Source organism: Miniopterus schreibersii (genome assembly GCF_964146895.1).
Source record: "Miniopterus schreibersii genome assembly, chromosome: 1".
In the NCBI taxonomy this organism is placed as follows: domain Eukaryota; kingdom Metazoa; phylum Chordata; class Mammalia; order Chiroptera; family Miniopteridae; genus Miniopterus; species Miniopterus schreibersii.
The window spans coordinates 156,691,969-156,716,155 of NC_138101.1; the positions used below are offsets into that span (position 1 = coordinate 156,691,969).

General features: G+C 42.9%; 1 protein-coding gene across 1 annotated transcript in view; it reads right to left on the reverse strand.

The window, feature by feature from the left end:
* Positions 1–24,187, reverse strand: part of MYO1E (myosin IE) — a 181,591-nt gene that overhangs the window by 59,415 nt on the left and 97,989 nt on the right. Inside the window, exons 5-10 of the mRNA XM_081128965.1 lie at positions 21,292–21,379; positions 16,857–16,946; positions 12,765–12,896; positions 9,911–10,045; positions 7,981–8,113; positions 2,612–2,808 (exon numbers count right to left, since the gene is read on the reverse strand). Coding sequence (XP_080985091.1) covers positions 2,612–2,808; positions 7,981–8,113; positions 9,911–10,045; positions 12,765–12,896; positions 16,857–16,946; positions 21,292–21,379 — 775 coding nt within the window. The remainder of the gene's footprint in view (positions 1–2,611; positions 2,809–7,980; positions 8,114–9,910; positions 10,046–12,764; positions 12,897–16,856; positions 16,947–21,291; positions 21,380–24,187) is intronic.

Sequence of the window (24,187 nt, forward strand, 5' to 3'; positions counted from 1 at the left end):
TGCTAAGTGCCTTCCACGTGTTGTTCCATTTAACTCTCACTGCAGTTCTCATAACAACAGTGATAAAATTGCAATCCCCGAGATCACACAGGGCAAGAGGGAGGGCCTGGGATTCAATGTAAGTGGGATGATTCCTAAATCTGTGTTCCTGATCACTGCGAGAAGAGATGTGCAGTTCAATGGAATAGACTTAATGACAGGAAGGTAGTGTAGGTTAGAGGGGGTTAGTTAGGACAGCAGGGGAGGGAGAAATATAGAAGACATAATCCTGGAGGTGGTGAACACCTGGATGAATCCTGAAGTACCAGAGTTGTTTTCTAGGCCAAAAAATGACAATTATCTTTTGCGAGCTAATGAACAATAATATACAGCACTTAGCTCAGTACCTGGTACAGAGTCGGTGCTCAGTAAATGTCAGCTCTAACTAGTATCACTTACATGGGGCATCCACCCCTTTTACCACACAAAAAACTGAGGAAGGAGGGAAAGGAAATAAGGTGGGAAGCACAGCACTGGAAGATACACTGAACAGAGACAAATGTGGGTTCTAGTCCCGGTTCTGCATGACCCTCTTGCTGAATGGCCTTGGGAAAATCCACCAATCCTGGGGACTAAGATTCCCTTGATGGTAAAATGAGGGCTCTGGACAAGTTAAAAACATGGCTAATGTTTGGCATGACCTTGACCTTCCCAAGCAATTTTACCCTTAACATAGCCACAAGGAGTACACAGAATAATTACCCTAAGCTGCCCTACCCTAACCTAACCCTAACCACACCTAATCATACTTTAACCCTTATAGATGCTGTGGTCCAGGTGCAGACTTTTTTGGGTCTAATGGCCATGCTGCGGCCCTTGACTAAGGTTTCCTGAGGGTTCTTTCTACCTTGATCATATAAAAGGCAGAGAGAGAGAATAGCTGGAGCACTGACAAAAAACCTGAGTTCAATTCCTAAATCTATTACTTAATAGTGGTGTGACCCTGGGTAAGTTCCTTAACCTCTCTGGGCCTCAGTTAGCTTTTATCTGAGTCACAGGGTTGGAGTAAGAATGAAAAGTTATTTTTTCTAAAACATTTAGAACAGTATCTGGCACATAGTAAGTGCTACATAAGCGTTTCTATTATCATTCTTCCATTCAGGCTGCGGTGATTAAAACAGGCTGTCACTGGCAGTGCTGCACAGCTGAAAGACCAATTTTTCAGGATCTATATGTGGTATACACATATAAATATGTATGTATATGCAAATGTGCATGTAATTATATATATTTATGATTATTCCATCATTAAAAAATATCTGTGGTAGTTTCAAAATACAGACATTCCTTGATATCCATGGGGGAGTGGTTCTAGGACCCCTGTGGATACCAAAATCCATGGATGCTCAAGTTCCTTATATAAAAGGGCATAGCATTTGCATATAACCAAAACACATTCTCTCATAAACTTTAAATCATCTCTATATGACTTAAAATATCTAATACAATGCAAATGCTATGTAAACAGCTATGTTGTATTGTTTGGGGAGTAATAACAAGAAAGTAACGTCCGTACATGTTCAGTACAGACACAACCATTGTAGGCGTAACTACAGTCAGCAACAACATAACACTTATTAATTTTCTGAATACTTTTGATCTGTGGTTGGTTGAGTCCACAGATGTGGAACTCACAGATACGGAGGGCCAACTGTACAAAAAGTCTCTGATACTCCTCCCGTCAGAGGTGGAACCTAATTTCTCTCCCCTATGTGTGGGCTGTGCTTAGTGACTTGTTTCTAATGAACAGAGTATTGCAGGTGCCAATACTTGGGCCCAAGATGAAGATATTAAAAGCACTGTGACTTCTGCGTTGCTCTCTCTCTTAGATCACTCACTCTGGGGGAAACCAGCTGCCAAGCTGTGAGAATATTCAAGTAGCTCAAACAAAAGAACCACGTAGCAAGGACCTGAGGTGTCCTGCTAATAGCTGTGTGAGTGTGTCGGCTTGGAACCAGATCCCCCAACTCCAACCAAGCCTTGGGATGACTGTAGCTCCCATCAGCATCTTGACTACAATCTCATCCATGAACAGAACCACCAAGCTAAGTCACCCCCAAATAAGAAAATAAATGTCTATTGTTTTAAGCTGCTAAGTTTTGGACTAATTTGTAACACAGTAATAAATGACAAATACAACATTCCTAAATCATTAGGCTCCAAAATCAAGGCAGCTTCATGACCAGGGGGTCTCCTCTTTCTCTGGTCTTCAGTCCTGCTCTAGAAAATACAGCCTGGGAAAAAGTAGGTTTACAGTCGTGAGTACACAAAACACAGCATTTATTCTTATTATTTATTCATTACTGTATTATTTTCCATACAAACAACTATAAACCTACTTTTGCACCACCCTGTATTTTGTCCACAGGAAGCTCTTACTGTATTAGTGTCTTGGTGGGGAATTCCAGAAGTAAAAGCAGGACTCAATGGTCCCAGGGTGAGAGGGTGAAAAGTGGAGGAGGGAGGTAATGGTTAGAAGGAATGAGCCAAAACATGAACACAAAACCCTTGCAAGTCTTACTCTTTAGAGCTACAATAGGAACATCACCATTGTGGCCCCGAGCTTACTTACATCTACCAAGAAATCAAAGACGCGGGAGTGCAGGGCCTTGGCGAGCGCGTCCCTGGTGTAACAGGCCTGCTCCACGTTGAGCGTCACGTGGATGGACTCCGACTTGCCGCCCCACTTGCTATCCATCTGCCGGCTCGTTAGCTTTTCTTTCAGCCGGTCCTGGTTGATCCCCAGGAGATACGCAGGAAAAGCCAAAACTGCAGAAAACAAATCATGATCGTCTTTCAGAATGTTAACAATGCATCTCACAAACGTGGAGGCACGTGTGTATGTGTGTGTGTGCACATTTGCGCGCACACGCACAAGACCCCTCTTTAGTCCCCAAGAGCTTTCAGTCTAGTGAAGATCAATCATCAGCAATCCCACACACATCCATCCATGTTGTTTTTCCCAGTTATCCTATTACATGAGTCAATTCCTACGATGACTGAGACTTCCAGTCATACAAATCAGTGGACCAAGAAGGGTGGCTAACCTATCTCCCCTACTGAGATCACAGCTGAATGCCTAAAATGGACATCTGGTCAAGCTTGCAGCCGGAAGGAACTAAATCAAGAAACATTTCTTTGGCTCCAAATATTGTTTTCTTCCTTTTTGGTACAGTGTTTTCAGAGCATCCTTCCCAAAGAGCTTGAAGCACCTGATATCAAACTAATAATTACAACCAACCACATATTTTTTGGGTAGTTAATAGGTTTAGGGTTAAAGAGAGAGGGCAGGACATAAAACATTGAAGAAATCCTGAAGACCATCTAGGGGAGGCAAAAGTAGTTTGCCAAATAAAGAAGCCTACTAAAAGCTAAATATGTGACACGGGCAGATAATAAAGTCCTGGAGGAATTTAGAACGGAAAGGTATCGCTGCTTGCTAGGGTGATCGAGGAAGGTGTGAGGATTTGGGCAGGGTCTAAAAGAATGGACAGGATTTGTATAGATGCAGAAGATGAGAGAGAGAAGACTGGAATGTGTAAAAGTGAGGAGGCAGGAATGCAAGAGACATGGTCGAGGTCCAGTGAGCAGACCGACACTGGCTACGGCTGAAAGTTAAGGTAGATGATTAAAAGGTTAGGACGAGTTCCAGTAGTAGAGATCACTGAGTGGTCTGAGATATTCGGGCTGGAGCCAAGGGGGCCTGAGTGGCTTCTGAAGAGGGGTATGACAAGAAGATTTCTCTGGGCATGGTGTATGGAATGAAAAGGAGTGTTGGTGTTACATCACAGCACACCCACCTCACCCTGAGGACATGCAGTGTGTGGCTTTCCCATGGCTCAGCAACTTGTTTTCTGCTGTGAAACTCTCCAAGGGGAGGGCTAGCGATATAAACGGGATTTTTTTCTGGTTAAAACATTATAATGCGAGTGACACCACCCTTGGACATGAAAGGTTGCTCATATTTTTTCCAATATTAATGAGAGATTTTTGTGACATGAATCAAAATTCTAAACTGGACCATGAGTCTTCTTTTTCTGCATAAATCTTTACCAAAATTCTCTGATAAAAACATTTTGTTAAAGACCTTACTATGATAATGCTTAAAAATCACAAGCCTCCCAATAAAGGACAATGTGTTTGAATTTCATAGATGGTGTTAGAATGAACAGGATGACATTTCTTCCAATGAGATGAAGTCAGTGACTGCATTTTGAAAAAGTGTAATGCCAGAGCAAGGTAAAGATGATCTACGTGAGTGTTCCACAGAAAGGCTCTGATAGTAGACAGCTTCCTTTTTACAAAGGGCATGTGAACAAAATCAAATGCACTAATTTACTAATGGCCATTTCCTTTAGTTTTTTAAACTGAATTTATTGGGGTGACACTGGTTAATAACATCATATAAGTTTCAAGTATACAATTCTATACTACTTCATTTGTATCTTGCATTGTGTGCCCATCACCATATATTTGACCCTCTTTACATTCTTCAGTTTAGTTTTAATGTTAACACATGTGTTTGGGAACCTGGATGTGTCTTCCACTAAAGAGAAAATTACCTTTGTACAGAGCAAAGACATAAGTCGCCTATAAATCAGATTAGACACATGCAGGGTGGTTGTGCGAATCAAGAGCCATTTACCAAAGTGTCTGACATAGAAGAGGTTCATGAAGGGAGGCTGATATCATCACCATCACCAGGCGGACAGTCAGGGACATGTGAATCTCACTTGACACAGTGGTTGTCAATGGTTTATAATAAATTCAACAGCGTCCCTCACTCTTCATGGTAACTACAGTGAATAGTCTGATACAACAATTAGCCCCATTTTGTCAGTTTTGTAAATATGAGCTCCTGCCAAGCCTATAAACCATGCTAACACGGGGACACGGTTTAACTATTTGGTGAAAAAGTTTATGCCATTATCTTTATGACCATAGCTAAAGAAATAGAACAAAACGGACTAAGTCCTTGGGGCCTCGAGACAAAACAGCAGATGAGACTGAAAAAGAAACATGCCGTACATACTTCCATGGCTCACACCTCTTCTGTAGGAGAGCACAAGTAAAGGACCGCGGGCACTCGAAAAACAAGGCATGGGATTTGATCAAGATCCAGAGCCACAAACTTTAGGGAAACAGCTAAGGAGTCCAGAGAGGAAATCCAGTACTCGCTTTGAAAAAAAAATCCATGCCACGTTTTTCAAGTATAACCTTTCATGACCTCGTATTTTTAGTGGCTGCCCCGGTGCTGAAATGACAGGGCTGCTCATATTGACTTCCTTCAGGCTGTGAATTTCCATGAGAGTGGCTGCACCAGAGCGCAGAGGCTTGGAGGCCCTGGGGAGCGAGAGGAGGGAGCAGCCATTGATTAAGTTAAAAATGCTGATGTAACTCTGGTATAGTTAATCAGAATTATGTAGAACATAAAAGAACCTGCTAGAAAGTAATGTTTCAGCACATTTTGATAATGAAGATAGATTTCTATTAGTGCATTAAAGAGTAAAGTCAGATTTAATTTTTCCGTTAACATGTGAAGTATAGAGAAGATAAAGAAACTGACCAAGATGCAGCAAAACAAAATTCCATTTTACAAATTTAAAAGAAACAGCAAGGTAAAAATTTTTTTAAATAAAAATTAGCGGGGCAAAGGAGGGGTGTTGCCACTTGTACTCCACCTTGTTACGTATGTTGTATTATTTTCCTTCAACAAAATTCTTGGGTTAATTTGACTTAACATCTTTTGAGCAAGGCTTGTTTCCAAAACACCATCTTACTCTGTTGATAATGACAGGTAGACATGTGCCCAAGTTGAGGTTTGTTTGACTTCTCAGCAATATAAAGGTTTGACTCAGGAAATTCTATAGATCCATTAATCCAAGGTCAGGTAACAACAAAATCTGTTGTTATTAATGGCTATTTTGCTTCAGCTATGATGGGAACCTTACCATTTTCTCATTACGATAACTAGAGGAAGTTTGCTTTCTTCCATGATAAAAACATGGGCTAGCATTTCCCTCTACAAACTTATTCCACCAATGTGTATTCAAATATCGAAAGACAACACATACCAGGCTATTCATTTTAGTAGTGTTCATTCAGTATTGTGATAGCAGAAGATCCAAAACCATCCTAATGTCCACCAACAGATGACTAGTTCAATAAATTAAAATATAGCCAAGCAATGAAATGCTATGTAGCTACAGAAAGGATTAAGCTCCTCAGTGAAATGATGTAAAATAAAACTTCACGCTATAATGTTAAGTGAAAAGGCAGCTGTAGATTACCTTGTATGTTTCCATTAATACACAAACGTGAGGAAAAATGAGGGGATGTGCTCTGGAGCACGTATCTCCTGAAAAGAATACAAGAGACTGGAAACCTTGGTTCCCACTCAGGAAGAGAACAGGTTCACTAGCAAAGGGTAATCTGGAAAGTGTTGACAGCGCACCCATCTGGACCATGTTAGGGTATTACCAACTGAACAGAAAACAAATTATTGGAAGGGGGACACATTTCTTTGTTAGACCTCCTTGGTTTCAAGCACAGCCTTTCCTGGTCTCCATCTCTCCACCTCTTCCAATCAGGGCATTTCACAGGCAGTTGCCAATCCTGGGCCTTCCCCAGTTGTCTGAGGAGGCTATGTCTTGGCTCAGGCACATGGGGAAACACTGGCTGTGTCAGAGCCCTTACTTTGTCCACCAGCATAAAGGGGCAGTAAAGGATTATACCAGCCAAGAAGGCAAGAGAAATCCAGTCGACTTCCACAGAAACCAAAACTCTCAATGTTTAAAAGGCCAAGTGCTAATGAGCCTCCTGCACACTCCCATGCATGTGTTAGAAGTGAAGGGTAAGAAACACAAAGTCTAGAAACATAGTTATTATTACTGTTAGGTCATGCTTCTAGACTCTGTGGACACCCTGTATATTTATTATTTTCACCCCATTCCTTCCCCTGCTAAACATAAGTCATCTTGCTCTTTATCGGACAGACATCAGAAGTTAGCAGAACTTCCCTTTATCACAAAAGAAAACAAAAATATAAAAAGAACCTTATTTGGAATGGAAATAGCCTCACTGCACTGTCAGCAATGAGTGGGATACTATTTATTACTATGCATCTAAATTTATCACCCTTAAAGAATGCTGAGAAAGGAAGAAAAGTCCTCCTGGGTGGTTGAAGGATGGGTGGCTTCTGAAAGCAGCCTGGAAAGCCATCTGATGCCTAAGAGGCAACAGTCACACGCCACGGGGATTGTGGTGGATTGTGCTGTACATAACCAATAATGTCTCTGCAGGAAGGAACTAAGTAAAAATGGTCATTCAGGTCTTCAGGCTCTGACTGCTACAGAGGTGACCATTAGAGGTGGTCATCAGCAACATCAACACAATAGTGAATGCTCTTAATTTTGTTTCTCCCCATTTTCAGAAATCTAATCTAATCCAGCCCACAGGGCGAACGGAATCTGTGAGCTGTCCGTATTTACACACATCCAATCACTTGCTCGTCATGACCTTTAGGTGAATGCAGACCCTGGAGATCAGTTACAGAACAGGCTCCTATTAGGAGACACATATTTTGGGTTATTTAGCTATTACTCTAATCTTCATTAAAGTATCACTTCGCTTTAAAACCTAGATGTGGAATTCTGTCAGACTTCCCCAAGGTTCACGATAAACTGAAACAAATTCATTAGTGGTCTATGGGTGTGACTCTGGTATAGTTGATGTGGAAGGTGGGAGGAGAGGGGCAGGTGCACGGAAGAGGCCGGGCCGCTCACAGGCCCTTTTGTTCTGCCACAGCAGGATGCAAAAGAATTCTCATCTCTTCCCAAAATACCCCGGTTGAGATCTAAGCAAAGAAAGCGGTGGGTTACTTCTGCTGGAGCAAAACAACCGTTTCCCCTTGTCCGACAATCGTGGGCCAAAGCTACTCACACTCTTCACTCTCCACGGCGGCATAATTGCCAACCTCCTTGAAGCTGATGTTCCCCAGGTGGAGCACGCCCGCCACGATCTGCAGCACCAGTGCCTGCTCCTCCGCGAAGATCCCGATCACATTCATTGCGTGCTGGAGGCGGGAAGAGAAATCAGCCACACAAGCGGGTCACCGGCTTTGTAAGCACGTAATGACAGAGCCCAAGCTTAGACTGGATGGTGCAGCTATATGCAGCTTAGCTTGCGATGGCAGCTGGAAGTCCTGCTAAGACATTATCCCTGCCAGGCCAGTGATGCTCAGTGGTTGAGCGTCGACCTATGAACCAGGAGGTCACGGCTCAATTCCTAGTCAGGGCACATGCCTGGGTTTAGGGCTTGACCCCCAGTAGGGGGCGTACAGGAGGCAGCCGATCAATGATTTTCTTTCATCATCGATGTTTCTGTCTCTCTCCCACTCCCTTCCTCTCTCTGAATCAATTAACACCCCCCCCCCAAAAAAAACAACAACATAGTTCTGTCCTTAAATAGAGCACGCAATCCTCCAGGAATAAGGGCCAGAGAGCTGCAGGAGGAAAGACTCAGCTGGAGCAGCAGCTGTACACGGTCCACACGCCTGTTCTCATCCCTTGGTGTGATCTTGGTGCCACTTCTCTCCCTCTAAGGGCACTGGTGCCTAGGTCCAGCTACTCCAAATAGGCTGAGAGGTCCTTCCCTTCCCTGGGAGGGCTGAGAATAGATTGTACTTGCAAAAATATCCCAATTAAAAATCTCCAAGAAATCAAATAACATTATTATCGGAGAAGTCTTATTTCTAAGGTCCATAAAATTCAATAAAGGCAGCTGAAAGGCTTGAGTCTTCGATACCCATATCTTAAAGGAACTTTACTCTAGGACCAATGCAGGGGCCTCTTCTCTGTATTGCTTCAGCCAGTTCCTTTGAGGCCACGTGGCTCTTGATGTCCTCTTTTTTTCTGGCACCCAGAAAATACATCCTGCCCCTTTCAAGAACAAGTATCAGCTTCCTTCAAACTGTGCCTCCAAATGCCCCTTCAGGGTCTCCCCTTGGTTCTGGATCTGGGCTCAGGTTGAGCCAGGCTGGTAGCTGACTCAAAGGGCAGTGGTGATGCATTTCTTTGAGGCTAAATGGGTGACTAGCCCACCTCCAGAAAGGTCTAGATTGGCTTACTAAGCTGTTTCCCTGAGGGTGTGACCTGGGTTCACCCTTTGTACTATAACATGCACACTGTGTGAAAAGCACTCTGACCTGTACTTATATACAGAGCTGAAGAGAAGCCTGAAGGTGTCCTAAAATGTCTAACCTGATTAAGATCTAAGAGTGCTCTGCCTTGCATTTCTAAGGAAACAGCTCAACAATTGTGCATCCTGTGAGCAAACAGGTATGGTAAATGTGTTACTCACAACAGTTTTTACCTGTTAATCATAACTTCTGCAGGGGGGGTAATGATGCATTCACCTTTTTTGTTGTTGTTAATCCTACCCAAGGATATTCTTTCCATTGATTTTTAGAGAGTGGAAGGGAGAGAGGAAGGGAGAGGGAGAGAGATTGGCTACCTCCTGTACGTGCCTGTACTGGATCGAACCTGCAACTCAGGTACCTGCCCTTGACCGAGAATCAAACCTGTGACCCTTTAGTGCTCGGGCCAACACTCTAACCACTGACCCACACCGGCCAGGGTGCAGTCACATTTTTTTTTTTCTCCCATCTCAAATCATTAAGTGGTCCTCTGTAGCTGGGCAGGTGGCTATTTAAGGGTGCTTCAACATGTGTTTTACGAAATGGACTGCTTACAGGACAAGGAGGTGGAAATTTCATGCCGCTCTTGGCTTTGCTAACCTTCACTGCCCTTTCTACCAGCAGTAACACCCTGTCTGCAGAGCAGATCCTGCCTGGCCCTGCTCCAGCACTTACCAGAGTTTCCTGAAACTCCCGCTTGTCATCGATGTCATCCACCTTGTAGGACCCAGACAGGCTCAGGTAGTAATAATAGTCCATGCTGGTGATGCCCAGGCTGTGCTTCTGCTCGGCAGAGGCGCCCTCGATGAGCTGGAGCAAGAGAAAGCAGGGGTGTGTATGTGATGTGGCCCTGCAGCCACCACCCCTGAACATGAGCCATGGGACTTTCTAGCCCTGCTTTCCGAAAGGATCGGTGGTCCTCGTCTCCAAAATATGACGGGGCTTCAGGATTTCTGCTCTACTTGTGATAGCCCAAAGTCATCTCTGAAAATTCTGGTTCTTAACTCTCTGATCAGACCTGCGGGACCCGAGCAGTTCTTGTCCAATACGGGGAATGGACGGCAGTGCCTCAGTGGTGAGGTCCCGCAGGAGAGTGGAAACCAAGCCAGGTGATAATTATTCCACTCCTGCTCAACTTGCCTATGGCTTTTTAAAGTGCAGTGGGCCCCTCCATGCTTCTCTCTGCAGGGTGCATATTCAAAAGCCACCTCAAGCCCCACACTCTGGCATGCTGAAACCTCCGAACCAAATCACTGTCCCTGGCTTTTTGTCCCACCTCTGAAATCTGCCTTAGGTCTGAGCAAGACCCTCTTAAAGGGCTCCCACCAGTGATTGCTGGAAACGTTTAACCATCAACTCTTGCGGGAAGGGAAGGATCTGTAGGGTTTGCCAGTTTCCATGGTGTAAATACTCCTACCTTGACTGATTTCAAACTGTTAAGACAATGCCCCTGAAGGAAGAGACAGAGGGATGCACACAGCCGTGCAAGCCAGCTCCAGCGGCCCGCTGGCGCCCACTCAACGGGGCACAGGAAAATAGAGCAGTTCCTGTCCACACTTCTCCATTGTGGTCAAGTTCCTCATGTCAACTCAGCAACACGTCCCCAAAACAGGGAACCTCATCCCCATTGCTGAGAAGTTCTAGGTCATCCATGACGTCAGGCTCCCTTAGTTTGCTTCCTAGTCTCTCTGGAATCTTTCTGAGCCACCCTCTTCCTGTCTTTCCCTTCTGTGTGTTTGTTTGTTGCTGTTTTTTTGGTCTGAGAAAAAACTTTCCTCGATCTTCTCCCCACCCACATCGCAAAGCCCCCTAACGTGCATTTCACGCCCAACTCTCTTCTGTCTACAAACACATGGTGCTCTTGGCTTTCTTTAGAAGCATTCCCTTGACTCAGTGACTTCAAGCTGCAGACTCTACCTTCTCATCACGACTCAACCACCTGCACCCTGGCTTCTCCCCTCACCGTTCTGATGAAATGACTCTTGTGACTACTTTCCAGTGGCTAAATCCAACAGCCCTTTCTTGGTTTCCAGACCTCTGCTCCATCCCTTACCTGCAAGAGCTCTAAGCATCTGATCCACTGGCTCATCCCCCTGAGCTTCCCCGGCTTTGGTGACACTGCAGGTTCCCAGCTTTCCTCCCCTGACTAACTGCCTGGTTTCTCAATGCCTGTTTAACCTGCAGACAGTCCCCAGGCCCCCAGTCCTGTAGAGACATGGTTTTCCTCTCCACTCACTCCCACAGGAGTCTCGTCTATTTCACAGCTTCAACTTTATGTCAGAATCTTTAACTCCACCTTCTCCTAAGCTCACCGCTTCCACAGCCCCTAGTCTGCTGGTTTCCAACCCGACTTCTTGGGGGGGTGGGGGCGCGGCAGTGGAGGTGATGAATGGGGCTGGCATTTATTGACATGAAAGGGGTCCTGGAAACAATTATGAACTTCACTCTAGTGCCTCATAAATAATATACTATGTGTGTGATACACAAAACTATTTTTCAATCTGTACATGTTGCTTTGATTAATACAATTAAAAGCATTACTGAATTCACAAAAGCTTTTGGTCATTTATGCATTCTTTCAACCAACAGATACCAGCTAGAAGAATTGTTTGCCATCATCTAAAACATCTATGAGACTGAATGTGAGCTATGAACACAGTTTAACTTCCTTCTAATCCAGTGATCTTCAAACTGGAACAAAACAAAAATAAAAGACAAAACAGTCGCAGGCTTTTCTTCAAAGAAATTCAATGTGGATCCCCAGTATATGAAATATGAATATATAAACTCATACATAAAGAAATGGTCTATGGCATCATTATATTTTTAAAATGCTTAAAAACATTTTTAAAAATAGCTGAATCAAATGACTACCTAAGACTGGAACACAATTTAAAAGCACCTCCCCCCCACCCCTGCTCTAGCTCCAAAGTCTCCATGGCTTCTGAGTGTATAAGTCAAAACTTTTTGACCTGATATTAAAGACCAGTAGCTGATGGGCGGAGGTAGGAGAGAATAAAGGGGAAAAGGGGAATAAATGGTGATGGAAAAAAGGAGAAGAAAAAAAAAGATCCGTAGATCTGTAACCTATTCTGAGTTGGTCCAACAGTCCACCTTTTGAAGACTTCTGCCCTTGCGAACTGGCTGAGGCCTGGCTCACGCCTCCGCTTCTTTGTCCAGGCCACCAGACATCTCTCTCCTTACCATCCCAGGCAAGTCTCCCCACATGAATTTCTGTTTGGCAAAGAATCAAGCTTTTGTTTTGATGTATATCAACACTTTCTTGATTATTTAACTTTTGGGAAATGTTTGTCTTCTCACCCTGACTAGAACTCACTCTCCTGTGCGGTTAGGGCCATTCATTCTTTCAATTCTCTGTGCTCTGACTTACACATACTAGTGTGATAAATGCTGCTTGGCTTGCAGGCTAGATTGTCTAAACCTGATTGCTGAGAGAGAAAAAGAAACCAAACAAATTTAAATGTGCAGAAGAAATAAGAAGTAGGAAAGAAAAAATATAAAGGAAAACCTGGTAAAATATGTGAAAACTCCGCTCTCCAGGGTTTCTCATCACCACCCTAGATTTTTCCAGAAGGAAGTTGGAGATCTTTCCACCATCTGGTTCCCCACCTGGGCTGAACTGGATTTCAAAGTATTTTCCCTGCAAGAAAGTTAGGGATTTCCTTCAGTGGTTAGTAAACAAAAACATGATGTTCCAAATAGGCTTTAGATACGGTATATAATTCAAGGAAATTCATTAATGCTAGATACATTCTGAATTATTCCCAGTTCTGGTCTAGATTTCCTGACTTATTATTTTTTTTTTATCAGACAATAGTCCGGACTCTTGTCCAACCACACAATTCTGTATTGAGAGAGAGAATCTATCATTCTAGCCCGACTAAATATGGACATGTTATACTCCCTGCCCATTTTCCCGAGTAGGGGCCTGCTTGCTAAGCCGGAAGCTGTAAAGAATAGGACAGAAAATCCCATGGTCCCTTTGATCTACAGAGAGTGAACTCGATCAGTCTCTTAGAAGCAGCAAATTTTCCCTCTAAAAGATCTTACTGGGTTTGAGCAAAAGCAATCCCTTCTACCTCTGAAGCATCTAAAATTCTTATATAAAATAAAAACACGTGATTATAAATAAAGTTCTTCCCAGCTAGGTTACTGCTGTGGCTACTGTTTTCTTTTAAATTACTGCTAATAGGTAACAAAGGGGGATACGACCTTGGAACTGAGCTGGAAAAGCTGCCCAAGTAAATGACATTTTATTTTATCTCATTAGAATCTAGCTTCTCTCCACTCCTCAGAAAGGTCTAGAGGGGTAAACGTAAATGAAGAAATAGATAAGAATGTAGGCGTTAAGGAGTGGTGTGGCCTGGGGTCAAACTGGAAAGCATGCCCGGCCTAACTGTGTTCATATGTAATATTTTAAAAATGAGTATGCTGAATTCCACCCATCTCAGAGCTGAAGTCTGCCAGGCCGCAAGTCTGTGACTAGAACCATAAACTCACTAGAGACAAGGAAAGCACATCATGTATTTTTCCTATTGCCCAGAGCGCCCGGAACCTGCTGTGTTCTTAAGTTACTCACTGGTTCCAGGTATCCGAAAACCTACAGAAGAAGGCTAGCTACCCTCTTATGGTCTATTTGTCTTAATCTGATGATCCCCCCCCCCCAATAAACCCCAAAGCACCCAGAAGCACCAGGCACAGAGAGGGAGCACAGACCACTGCTACCCCAAATTACAGTAGTTCCTGAGCAAAGCTTGCTGAGCAAGATCCCCTGAGCTTCCCATCGTGGCCATTCTTCATCATCTTTTCCTTGTGGCATGCTCTGGAAGGAGTGATTCCGTGTCTGTCCATGTAACCCCCATCCCCCACCATTCTCCACCAAGTGGGGGTAGGAATGAAACCAAAGAGGACATCACATCTAAGAAGGGCAGATGTTGTAAATGGCAAACTCTCAAGTTCTTCTAGAAGAGGTTTGAAACCTTGGTCACCTGTTAGAAAGACCTGGGGAGGCTTTAAGAAATGCTGACGCCCGGTGTCACCTCAGGCAAGTAAATCAGAGCCTCCGGGGAATGGTGTCCCGACCTGAGAATTTTAAACAGTCCGGGTGAGCCCTAGCCTGTGTGGCTCAGTTGGTTGGAGGGTGGTTTTCATAGCCAGATGTCATGTGGGGTCCTGTTCCCAGCACTGGTTCTGGAGGCTGGGGAGCCCACGGTGGGGTTGAGACCCTTCACTCCTTAGGAGGGATCTTTGCAGCTGACATATCCCTCTGGCTTCTCAACTGCTGCACGTGGTTGCAGGGCCAGCCCTTTTCACACCTCTGCTCTTCCTGCCAGTCTCAACGTGGTTTCTTCTGTATGTCCTTAGTTATAAGACTGTGTTCAACTAAACGAGTGTTCAGACGGTTGTCCATGCTGATTGGTCTATGCTTTAGCGGCAATTTTGATATGGTGTCGGGAGGAGGTGAGTGTAACTTCCTCCTACTTGACTGCCATCTTGGGTCCTTTATTTTATTTTTTTATTTTTATTTTTTTATTTTTTTAATCCTCAACCAAGGATATTCTTCCCATTGCTTTACAGAGGGAGTGGAAGGTGGGGGGAGAGAGAGAGAGAGGGAGACACATCGACTGGTTGCATACCCTCCTGACCGGGGCCAGGTCAAGCCTGCAACCAAGGTACATGCCCTTGGCCAGAATTGAACCTGGGACCCTTCAGTCCACAGGCTGACCCTCTAACCACTGAGCCAAACTGGCCAGAGCTGGTCGATCCTCTATTCTTAATTATGTTTTATGTAATGTGCATTTTAAAATGAAAATTGGACCATATCGCAAATATTATTCTTTAACTTGTTTTTATAAAAGATTTAACAACAGATTATGGTTATCTTTTTAAAAAACTCATTATCAACAGAGAACTCAGATATTATACCCTAAAAGTATTGTTGGGTCAAAGACAATGAACATTTTCGATTTTGATAAAGGTGGCCAAATTGCTTTCCAGAGAAAATGTGTCCATTTTCAACCAATAGTTTCTTTTCCCACCCGGTATTATCAATCTCCTTAATGTTTGCCCACCTCAGAGACAGGAAATGATATATGGTTTTAATTTACATTTCTCTCATTATTAGTGGGAATATCTTTTTATGCCCATTAGATGTGACTGTGTGTGTGTGTGAACTGCCCATCTCTAGTCTTTCCCATCTTTTCATTGGGGATATAAGACATTATTTTGTAATCAGAAAAATAAAAATTGCTGGGTATTTTTGTCTTGTTTTACAAAAACTGACTAATGTATCATCCTTGTCCAAGGACAAAGAATAATTTTTATTGGAAAAAATCAAGAGAAATGTTGATTTTTAATGATTTTCTGTTCTCTAAGGAAGGCAAAAGGGGGGCCATGGGTAGCAAGAGAGTTACATTTGGTCAAGTCCATTTTTACAAGGCAGATTGAGATGGAAAGGGAAAAGAAGGTCAAGTGGAAAACTCATTCCCACCTTCTTTCCCATTGCATTACCTAGAAACCTCTTTAAGATAATGCAACCCAGGCACTGAGCAAAAAAAATAAGACATCAACAAATGAATAAATAGTCTGAATAATATTGAGCAGCAAGGGAAATGAGGGCAATTCTGACAGATATAAATCACCAGGGGACTTAGCAATTACTGCAGGAGAGCTTAATAAGAATTCTCTTGGAAAACAGAAGCTTCCTTACAAAACAGAAGGGTGAAAAAGAAATCGTTTTCCTCCAAAATTCCCACTGATTTATTTTAAACGGTCCAGAATCCGCCTCACAGATGGCTCCTTGAATGCTTTACTGCCAGACATAATCTACGACGGGATAAGATGCAAAATCTACATAAATCCAAGCTACTGGGCAAACACTCAGATTTTTGGAAATGTGGCTTTTTGTCAAGGGGAATATATTTATTTTCATCCTTGCCAGCCTTCCAATTCTCAGGAGACAGACAGAAAAGCGTTTCCATGGGCATTCGTGACAATGCACTCGGCTGACATTTTCATGACCTTGGCTAAGTGGGCCGGTCAGGAGGCAATCCGTCAGGTTGTGTCCAGTCATGGTTGGGTGTGAGGATGTTACATGATTGCACATAACACAAACACACCACGCTATGGGCGCGGGGAGGCAGCTGGCTCCCTCTGCCTGACTGAGAGGAGGTTTCTCCCAAGGTGCCGGGTCGAAGTGCCCCTTCCCTTCATCCCCCGCAGACCCAGTCTGCGACGCTAGAGCAAAGCGAGGAGGCTTTGGGACCGAATCTATTCACTTCTCTGTCCGGGAAAGAAGGCCCTTCCTCCAGGGCACAGAGCAAACTGCTCCAGCACCAATTTTTATTTTCCTTACTAAGGCAACTCAAGTTGAGAACTGTTTTCAAAAATTATCTGATTTATACCCCAGGGTTCAAAAATAACTTCAGTTAAAGGGCAAATTGAAGCCTGAGAGCAGGCTGCTAGAGAAAATGAAGAGGAGATGGGAAAGGCGGCCTCCCGACGATACGTGGAAAGCCCCGTTGCCTTGGGGACACCGGACTTAAATCGAGAACATCCACATCAACCAGGTGGCACTTCCTGAGCAAGGGAAGAGACTCACAAATCGGCTGGAATTGTTGTTCCGCACGGTCTTGGCGTTGCCGAAGGCCTCCAGCAGCGGGTTGGACTGCAGGATAATGTCCTTGACGTGCTGTCACAGCAAACAGACAGGGGTTAGGAAGGTGCACACGACCGACCATCCTGAGCAAAGCCAAACGCTCCCCAAGGGCCTGGTTTCTGAACTTGGGAAGGGGAGAGGCCTCAAATCCACATGTCCCTGCCGTTTCTGGAAGTTTATTCTTTCCTCTCAACAGACTTTAACCTGTTTGTGGGTCTGTGTCTTCCAACTCCCTTGACTTGATTCAAGCAGGAGGCCTGGAGCCAGGAATACTGGGTTTCTCCAGTAAATCAGGATCTACAAACACTCCCGGACTGGGCTTCCACACCAGCTGTGCTTCACCCTGCGCTCCCGGGGGTGCCAGGACTCATAGCAGGAAGGACAGTGAAGCACGAAGGGGCAACTCCTTGCTGTTCTGATTAAAATCCTTCCTATTACTGTCCCTTCTCTACCCAACTGCTCTCACTGCCCTGTTGCCTCCCCACCTCCACCTCTTTACTGCGAGTGACAGGCACCTTAAGGGAAATTAAACAGTTTCTCCTCCTCAAACAAGGCTGTAGACAGACTTTTGTGCTCCCCAAACTTTAATATGTGCCAACCACCTGGGGATCTTGCTAAAATGCAGATGGGGATTCAGTAGGTCTGAGGCAGGCCCCGAGAGTCTGCACTTCTAATCAGCTCCCCGGTGCCGCTGGATCTGCCAGCACGAAGCCACATTTTGAGCAGCAAGGGCAAACGCTGGCTTGTATGGAAAATTTCTGGCCCACTGGAGGGGAAGAACTGGGGTTTCAAACACCCTAGTTCTGTGCCAGACTGAGAAGTGTGCAAAACACCCCATGGGCAAGATAGCTCAGTAGATAGGAGTTGATGTTGGAGAGGTCTTTCAACAAGTGAGTCATTCCTTGTACTTCTAATTATTCACATGCTATGGTTAAACATGTTCCAGAAATAACAAGTCTTTGGTTTGTGCTCTGTAGCTACTGACTAATTTCAAGCCAAGAGCTCTGCATCATTGTCCTCATAGGAAAACAGGAAGAGGAAAGTCAACATTAAATGTCTGCAGTCTGGCCACTAAGTCATTGTCTGGAGAAAACAGGACTAGATTAAGGCACTAACTGCTAATTGACTATGCAACAGCCAAAGTGTTCCCTCTGGTACCCTCCTGAGCATTCAGAAGAGGAAGAACTGGAATTACACAGACCAGGGACATGTCATTAGTGATGGCACCAGAGGCAAATCCTGGGTGGTCCTTCTATGGGGTTCCTTTCAAAGCTTAGAAATATTACTTCCAAGCCAACTATTCTCCTTTTAAAAACTCATGGGTTTCCTTGCTATATAAACCTTACTTTTCTTTGTAAAATTAATTTTGACATGTGGATCTTCACTAATCCTTTATATCTGTTGTTTGCTGGTCAGACACACCTACACCATTCATCAACAGTTTCTCGTAGAGACAGAACAAAAGAAAGGCTTTTTCTTGTCTCTTGTATTCCTTAATTACTGACTTGTTAACTGAGAATCTTTATGCATGTATCCATCACGCATCTATCTGTCCAACCATCCATCCATCCATCCATCCATCCATCCATCCATCCATCCATCCACCCACTATCAAGATGTCCAATAGAATTTTGTGGTAAGTGTACTGGGGAAAAGACAAAGCAAATTACGGTTAAGGAACTGCCCACCCACAAAACAGCATCCTGGATTCCTGTCTCTGTATCAAGCTTTCTAGGGAGAGGGTGTGATCACATGAATGGAAAAAAGTAAGTGGCCTGCATCACACCGAGCTAGGTTCTTGAGCTGCACTCACAGTCCATATGGCAGCCATGGGCCACAGGTGGCTTTGATCTGCAGCATGGCTAGTCTCCACTAAGCTGTGCTGTAAGGGCTGAATGCACACTGGATTTCAAAGATGTAGCCCCAAAAAGAATGTAAAATATCTCATCAATTTTTTATATTGATTGTATGCTGAAATGATAATGTTTTGGATATGTTGGGTTAAATAAAATGGATTTAAAATACTAATTTCATAGGCTTCTTTTCACATTTTTTTAAAAAAATCTTTTTTTAAAAATATAACTTTATTGATTTCAGAGAGAGGAAAGGAGAGGGAGGGAGATAGAAACATCAATGATGAGAGAGTCACTGATTGAGCCCGCAACCGGGCATATGCCCTGCCTGGGAATCGAACCCTGATCGCCTGGATCCTAGGTCGACGCTCAACCGCTGAGCTACGCCCGGCCGGGCTCTTTTCACATTTTTTAAAATATGCCTACTCGAAAGTTTTAAATTATGTATGTGACGTGCACCAACCTTCCATGGGAGGTGCTTCTCTACACCTTCCTTTCATTCAGCACGTTCAATTGTGCACAGTACATAACACTTGATAATGATAATAGAGGACCACGTTACTGGTTTATGTATTTATTACGCTATACTTTTTGTTGTTATTTTAGAGTGTACTCTTTCCTTTATATAAAAAAGTTTGCTGTAACGTATGGCGAGTTACACCGGCAGAAGCCTCACACCTCTCGTGCTATCACATCTCTTGACCGCATCCTTTTCTCCCGTGTTGACTTAATCTGCTGTTGCTTTGCACAGGGCTGCCGTGCGGGCTCGTTCCTAGGAGCAAGAGGCCCGAGGATGCGTTTCTCAGCACAGGTCCCCATGGCTGAGCAGTGAGTAAGGCAGAGCTGCGTGCACCCCATTCTTCGTCCTGTGCTCTGGAATGTGGTGCTCTCTGCCTGTACTACACAGGGGCACCGCGGTTTTCCAGCATCTCCACTGATAAACATTTCGGTTTAGGAAGCCGTAAACCTGGAGGGAGATGCTTCGGTTTTCGAACAGGCCTCGGGAGTCGAACACGCCCCGTGGCTTCCGCTGAGGGCAAGATCCTGAGGCCCCTGTGGGCTGTGGATCCCTCGGTTTTTAATGTTTCAGAACTCGAACGGTCTTCCAGAATGGATCACGTTAGAAAACCGAGGGACCACTGTATTTCCTTCCTTTTCTTTTCATCTCTCCTGCATTCTCTGGGTCTTCCCCCTTTCCTAATGTTTACTCTCTACTCTTAACCTTTCCTTCTTCCTTTCTCTTTCTCCCTATCCATTTTAATTTTATTTTTAATTTCCTAAATTGGAAATTTATTCACATAGTTCAACTCAAAAAAGGTTCAAGGGATATATAGGGAGAGTGTGCCTTTCCCTTAGTCTCCCAGATTCCCTCCCTGAAGAAATCATTGTCAGTTTCTTATATATCCTTCCAGAGAAATGTTACACATATCCAAAAAAATACTGATACATGTTCTCTTTTTTCCTCTCCCAAATGGCAGAACATTATGCAAAATGTCCTGAACCTTGCTTTTTGCAATTCATGATATATCTTGGAGATCATTCCCTATCAGTACATGAAGCTTCATTTTCTACGGCTGTCTAATATTCAATTCTATTGTGAACCATAAATTATTTCACCAGTTGCCAGCTGATTAACATTTAAGATGTTTCCAGTATTTTACATTAAAAAAAAAAATCAAATCACTTTATATGAGTATCATTCTGCATACATTTCAGCACATCTAAAGAATACATTCTCTTTCCCGGCCGGGTGTGGCTCAGGGGTTCAGCGTTGACCTAGGATCCAGGCAATCGGGGTTTGATTCTCGGTCAGGGCACATGCCTGGGTTGTGGGCTCGATCCCCAGCAGGGGGCTTGCAGGAGGCAGCCGATCAATGACTCTCTCATCATTGATATTTCTGTCTCTCTCTCTCCCTCTCCTTTCCTCTCTCTAAAATCAATAAAGATATATTTAAAAAAAAAAAAAAAAAAGAATACATTCTCTTAAGCAGGATTAAGGAGTCAAAAGGTGCATGCATGTCGATTTGATAGAGTTTGCTGAAATGCCCTCCAGAAAAGCACACATCCTAGGAATGTATGAGAGGGACTATGCTCCTACTAGGAATGTATGAGAGGGACTATGTCCCTCTTTTTACCAACAGAATGTTTAAAACACTGCGAAATTTTGGCCATTCTGACAGTTAAGAAATAGTTTTTTGGTATAGTTTTAATTTGCACTTCTCTTATCATGAGGGTAAGCAAATTTTCATTTTATGAGTCATTTATGTTTCCTTTTCTGAGTTGTCTTTCATGCTTTCTGTGTTTATTTTCCTTTTCGATTTTTTATCTTTTCACTGATTTGAAGGAGCTCATTTTATATCGGTATCTTCATCTCCTAATATGCTATTTCTTTGAGGATCTCAAGTTCGTTGGTTATAGAACCAATATCATTTCTGTGGAAGTAAAACTCTTTTTCAAACAGCAGATGGAACCTCTTACATTTCACATAGGACAGGGTCTCAAAATGGGCCACATCACAAACTCACCTGGACTTTGGGGCCCCCTCCAGACACTCTGGAGACATAACTCATGATGTATTTGGCCGCCACAGTCTTTCCAGCACCACTTTCGCCACTGAGGAAAGAAAGACAAAAATACCCACCCATGAAGTGGATTACAACCTGCTCCCTCCCCTCTGACCACCCCATCGAAACAAAAAAGAAAGCAGGCACCGTAAAGAAATTCAGTAAAAAACTCACAACACTGATTGAGACAGGCAAATCATGGCAGGATCGGGTCACCTCCATGACCTGTGTGCGGACCCGGGTCTTAATAATCGTCATCGTGTATGTGACAGACAATTAGGCATTCCAAGTGCCCGGTAAGAGGGGGCGAACTTAGGAACATTATGGAATATTGGAAGGACAGAACGTTGTACAAAAATTACAACTGACATGAAGAGTGTAAACACAGGAAAAAAGCATATGAAGTAATGTTAAGTGAAATAAACCCGATTCAAATTATATATAAAACAGGTTACCAAAATGTAAAGAAAAAAAGTATGTAAAAAAATAAGACTAGAACTAACACAAAATATTAGCAGAGGTTTTGGTAAAGAAAAAGATATCATGGAAGACTTCTTTCAAAGTTCATTGTTTACCAAATATTTAATAATGCATATATTACTTTTATAATTTAAAAGAAGTCTTGGCTGGTTTGGCTCAATGGTTAGAGCATTGGCCTGCGACTGAAGGGACCCGGGTTCGATTCCAGCCAAGGGCATGTACCTCGGTTGCGGGCTCGATTCCCACAGGAGGCAACCAATCGATGTGTCTCTGTCACATCGATGTTTCTCTCTCTCTCTCTCTCTCTCTCTCTCACACACACACACTCTCTGAAAAGCAATGGAAAAAATAGCCTTGGGTGAGAATTTAAAAAAAAATTAAGAAGAAGAAATAGGCACTCTAAGGTTTCAACCCACGTGCCTTGAACTGATGCAAGCAACTTTAAAACTAAAGTCCTAAAATTAAATGATGAGGTGATATTAATCATATCCTGAATAACAAAGACTACCTTCCGTTTTGTGGTCCTACAGTAGGGGGAAACCCTTTTGTTAATGTAGTCTGCTTGACAAAATACCCATTCTTCCTTCAAAATTCCCTTGAATTAATGATGTCATCAATTCAAAACATGCTTAAGTCAGTCAGCTATCTCATCTCTCTATTGGTAGCCTTTGTGTTACCATGATAGTATTAATGAAAGGAATCCATATCATGTAAACTGGTGGGATTTAGTATGAAAAATTCAGACAATATTTTTGTTTGCAGTTGGTGATCAAGAATTTTAGGATGCAGAACAAATGTTCTTTTATGAACACCCAACCTGATGAACTGTTATCAATTGCTTAGTTACTTCAGAAAAGAGGAAACATCTGCTTAGGGTACAAAATCTAACCAGGTGATTCCTACCCCCAAAAGGAAACTGAAATATATTTTGGAAAAATTTTATATTTTCAAAACAAGACAAATAAAGTAGCCATCATAGCAAGACTCAGAACTTTGTTCAAATTTCTTGAATTAGAGATTATGGGGAAAAGTGAGGAAACAACACTCTTTGAGAACCTCAAAGGAAGGACTGAACCCATCTAAGCAACTCATTTGCCATCCCAGTGCTCAGCTCCTGGTTGCTGTGTCACATGCCTAGGGAAACCAACCTGAAATTTCACAAGGAAGATACCATGGCAAACAGAAACCCAGTGAGTCTGGGATGACATGCCATTCCATTTACAAAGAACATGCTTACTCACAGGCACAGACATAGTATGTATAGTAAATATTTCAGCTCCATGAGGAAATTATCTATTTAAATGGTCCATATACTCAGATGATTTATATGCTAGATCCAGGGTCCAAATATACACTCTTGCTCATTTGAAGCACAGGTCTTGTCAACAATAAAACTCCATTTTTTAACTTTGTAAATAATGTAGACATTCAAGACTACTGGGAAGTCCAAGAGTACAATGGTCCAGTCGCCCAATATAATATAACACAAACATTTAAAACAATTAGAAAACTATGTGGCAACCTGAAGACAATGCAACTAAAGCAGCAACCTAAGCAGAAGATAATATATCCATAGGGTTAATTACAACTATGTAAAAATGATGCGTGGACAAGAATGGAAATGAAACAAGGAAAAAAATAGTTGACTTGTTGGGAGGCTGGTATTTGGATGACTCTTGTTTCTTCTGATGTGATTTCTCTCAATGCTCACATTTTTGAGGCAGGCAACTATCCATACATTTCAGATTTTTAAAAACAGCATTTCCAGAAAAAGTGGGATCACATGTCACAATGATATTCAACGAGGATCAATTTCTTTAGATTACTATTCAACTTCCTATACCATGATGAGTAAACATATTTTCATTTCATGCATGTGAAAAGGAGGGGAAAAATAACAAATTCTATTAGAATTATGAAATAAAAGTATAGTGATTCTCGCACTGTGTCTTTGGCTAATGGTGTGGTTAGACATGAAATATCTCGTCTCTTTTGCTGGAAGCAAAAGAAAAGAAAAATAATGGAAAGTAACTCGTTTCCTATATTAAAATAAGTGTGCCAGGTCCAAAAGTTGGAATCTACATTCTCAGTAACCATGATATTTTTCAGAAGATTTAAAATAATTAGTTCTGGCTGAACATTGATCGGAATTTTCATTCCTTGGTTTCAATTTACAGACACTTAAAAAGAAATTTTATTGATCAGAGGCTGGTAATTTGCCCAGAATATGGTACAAAAATGGAATGTTGGATAATTACGTGAAGCTTACAGTATATACAAACATGATTATACTGGCCTTTCAGGATGGGAAAGTACTGTTTCTTCCCCTGGGCTAAAACCCAAGTTAAAAGAATGTGAAGGTACCAGACAAATTACA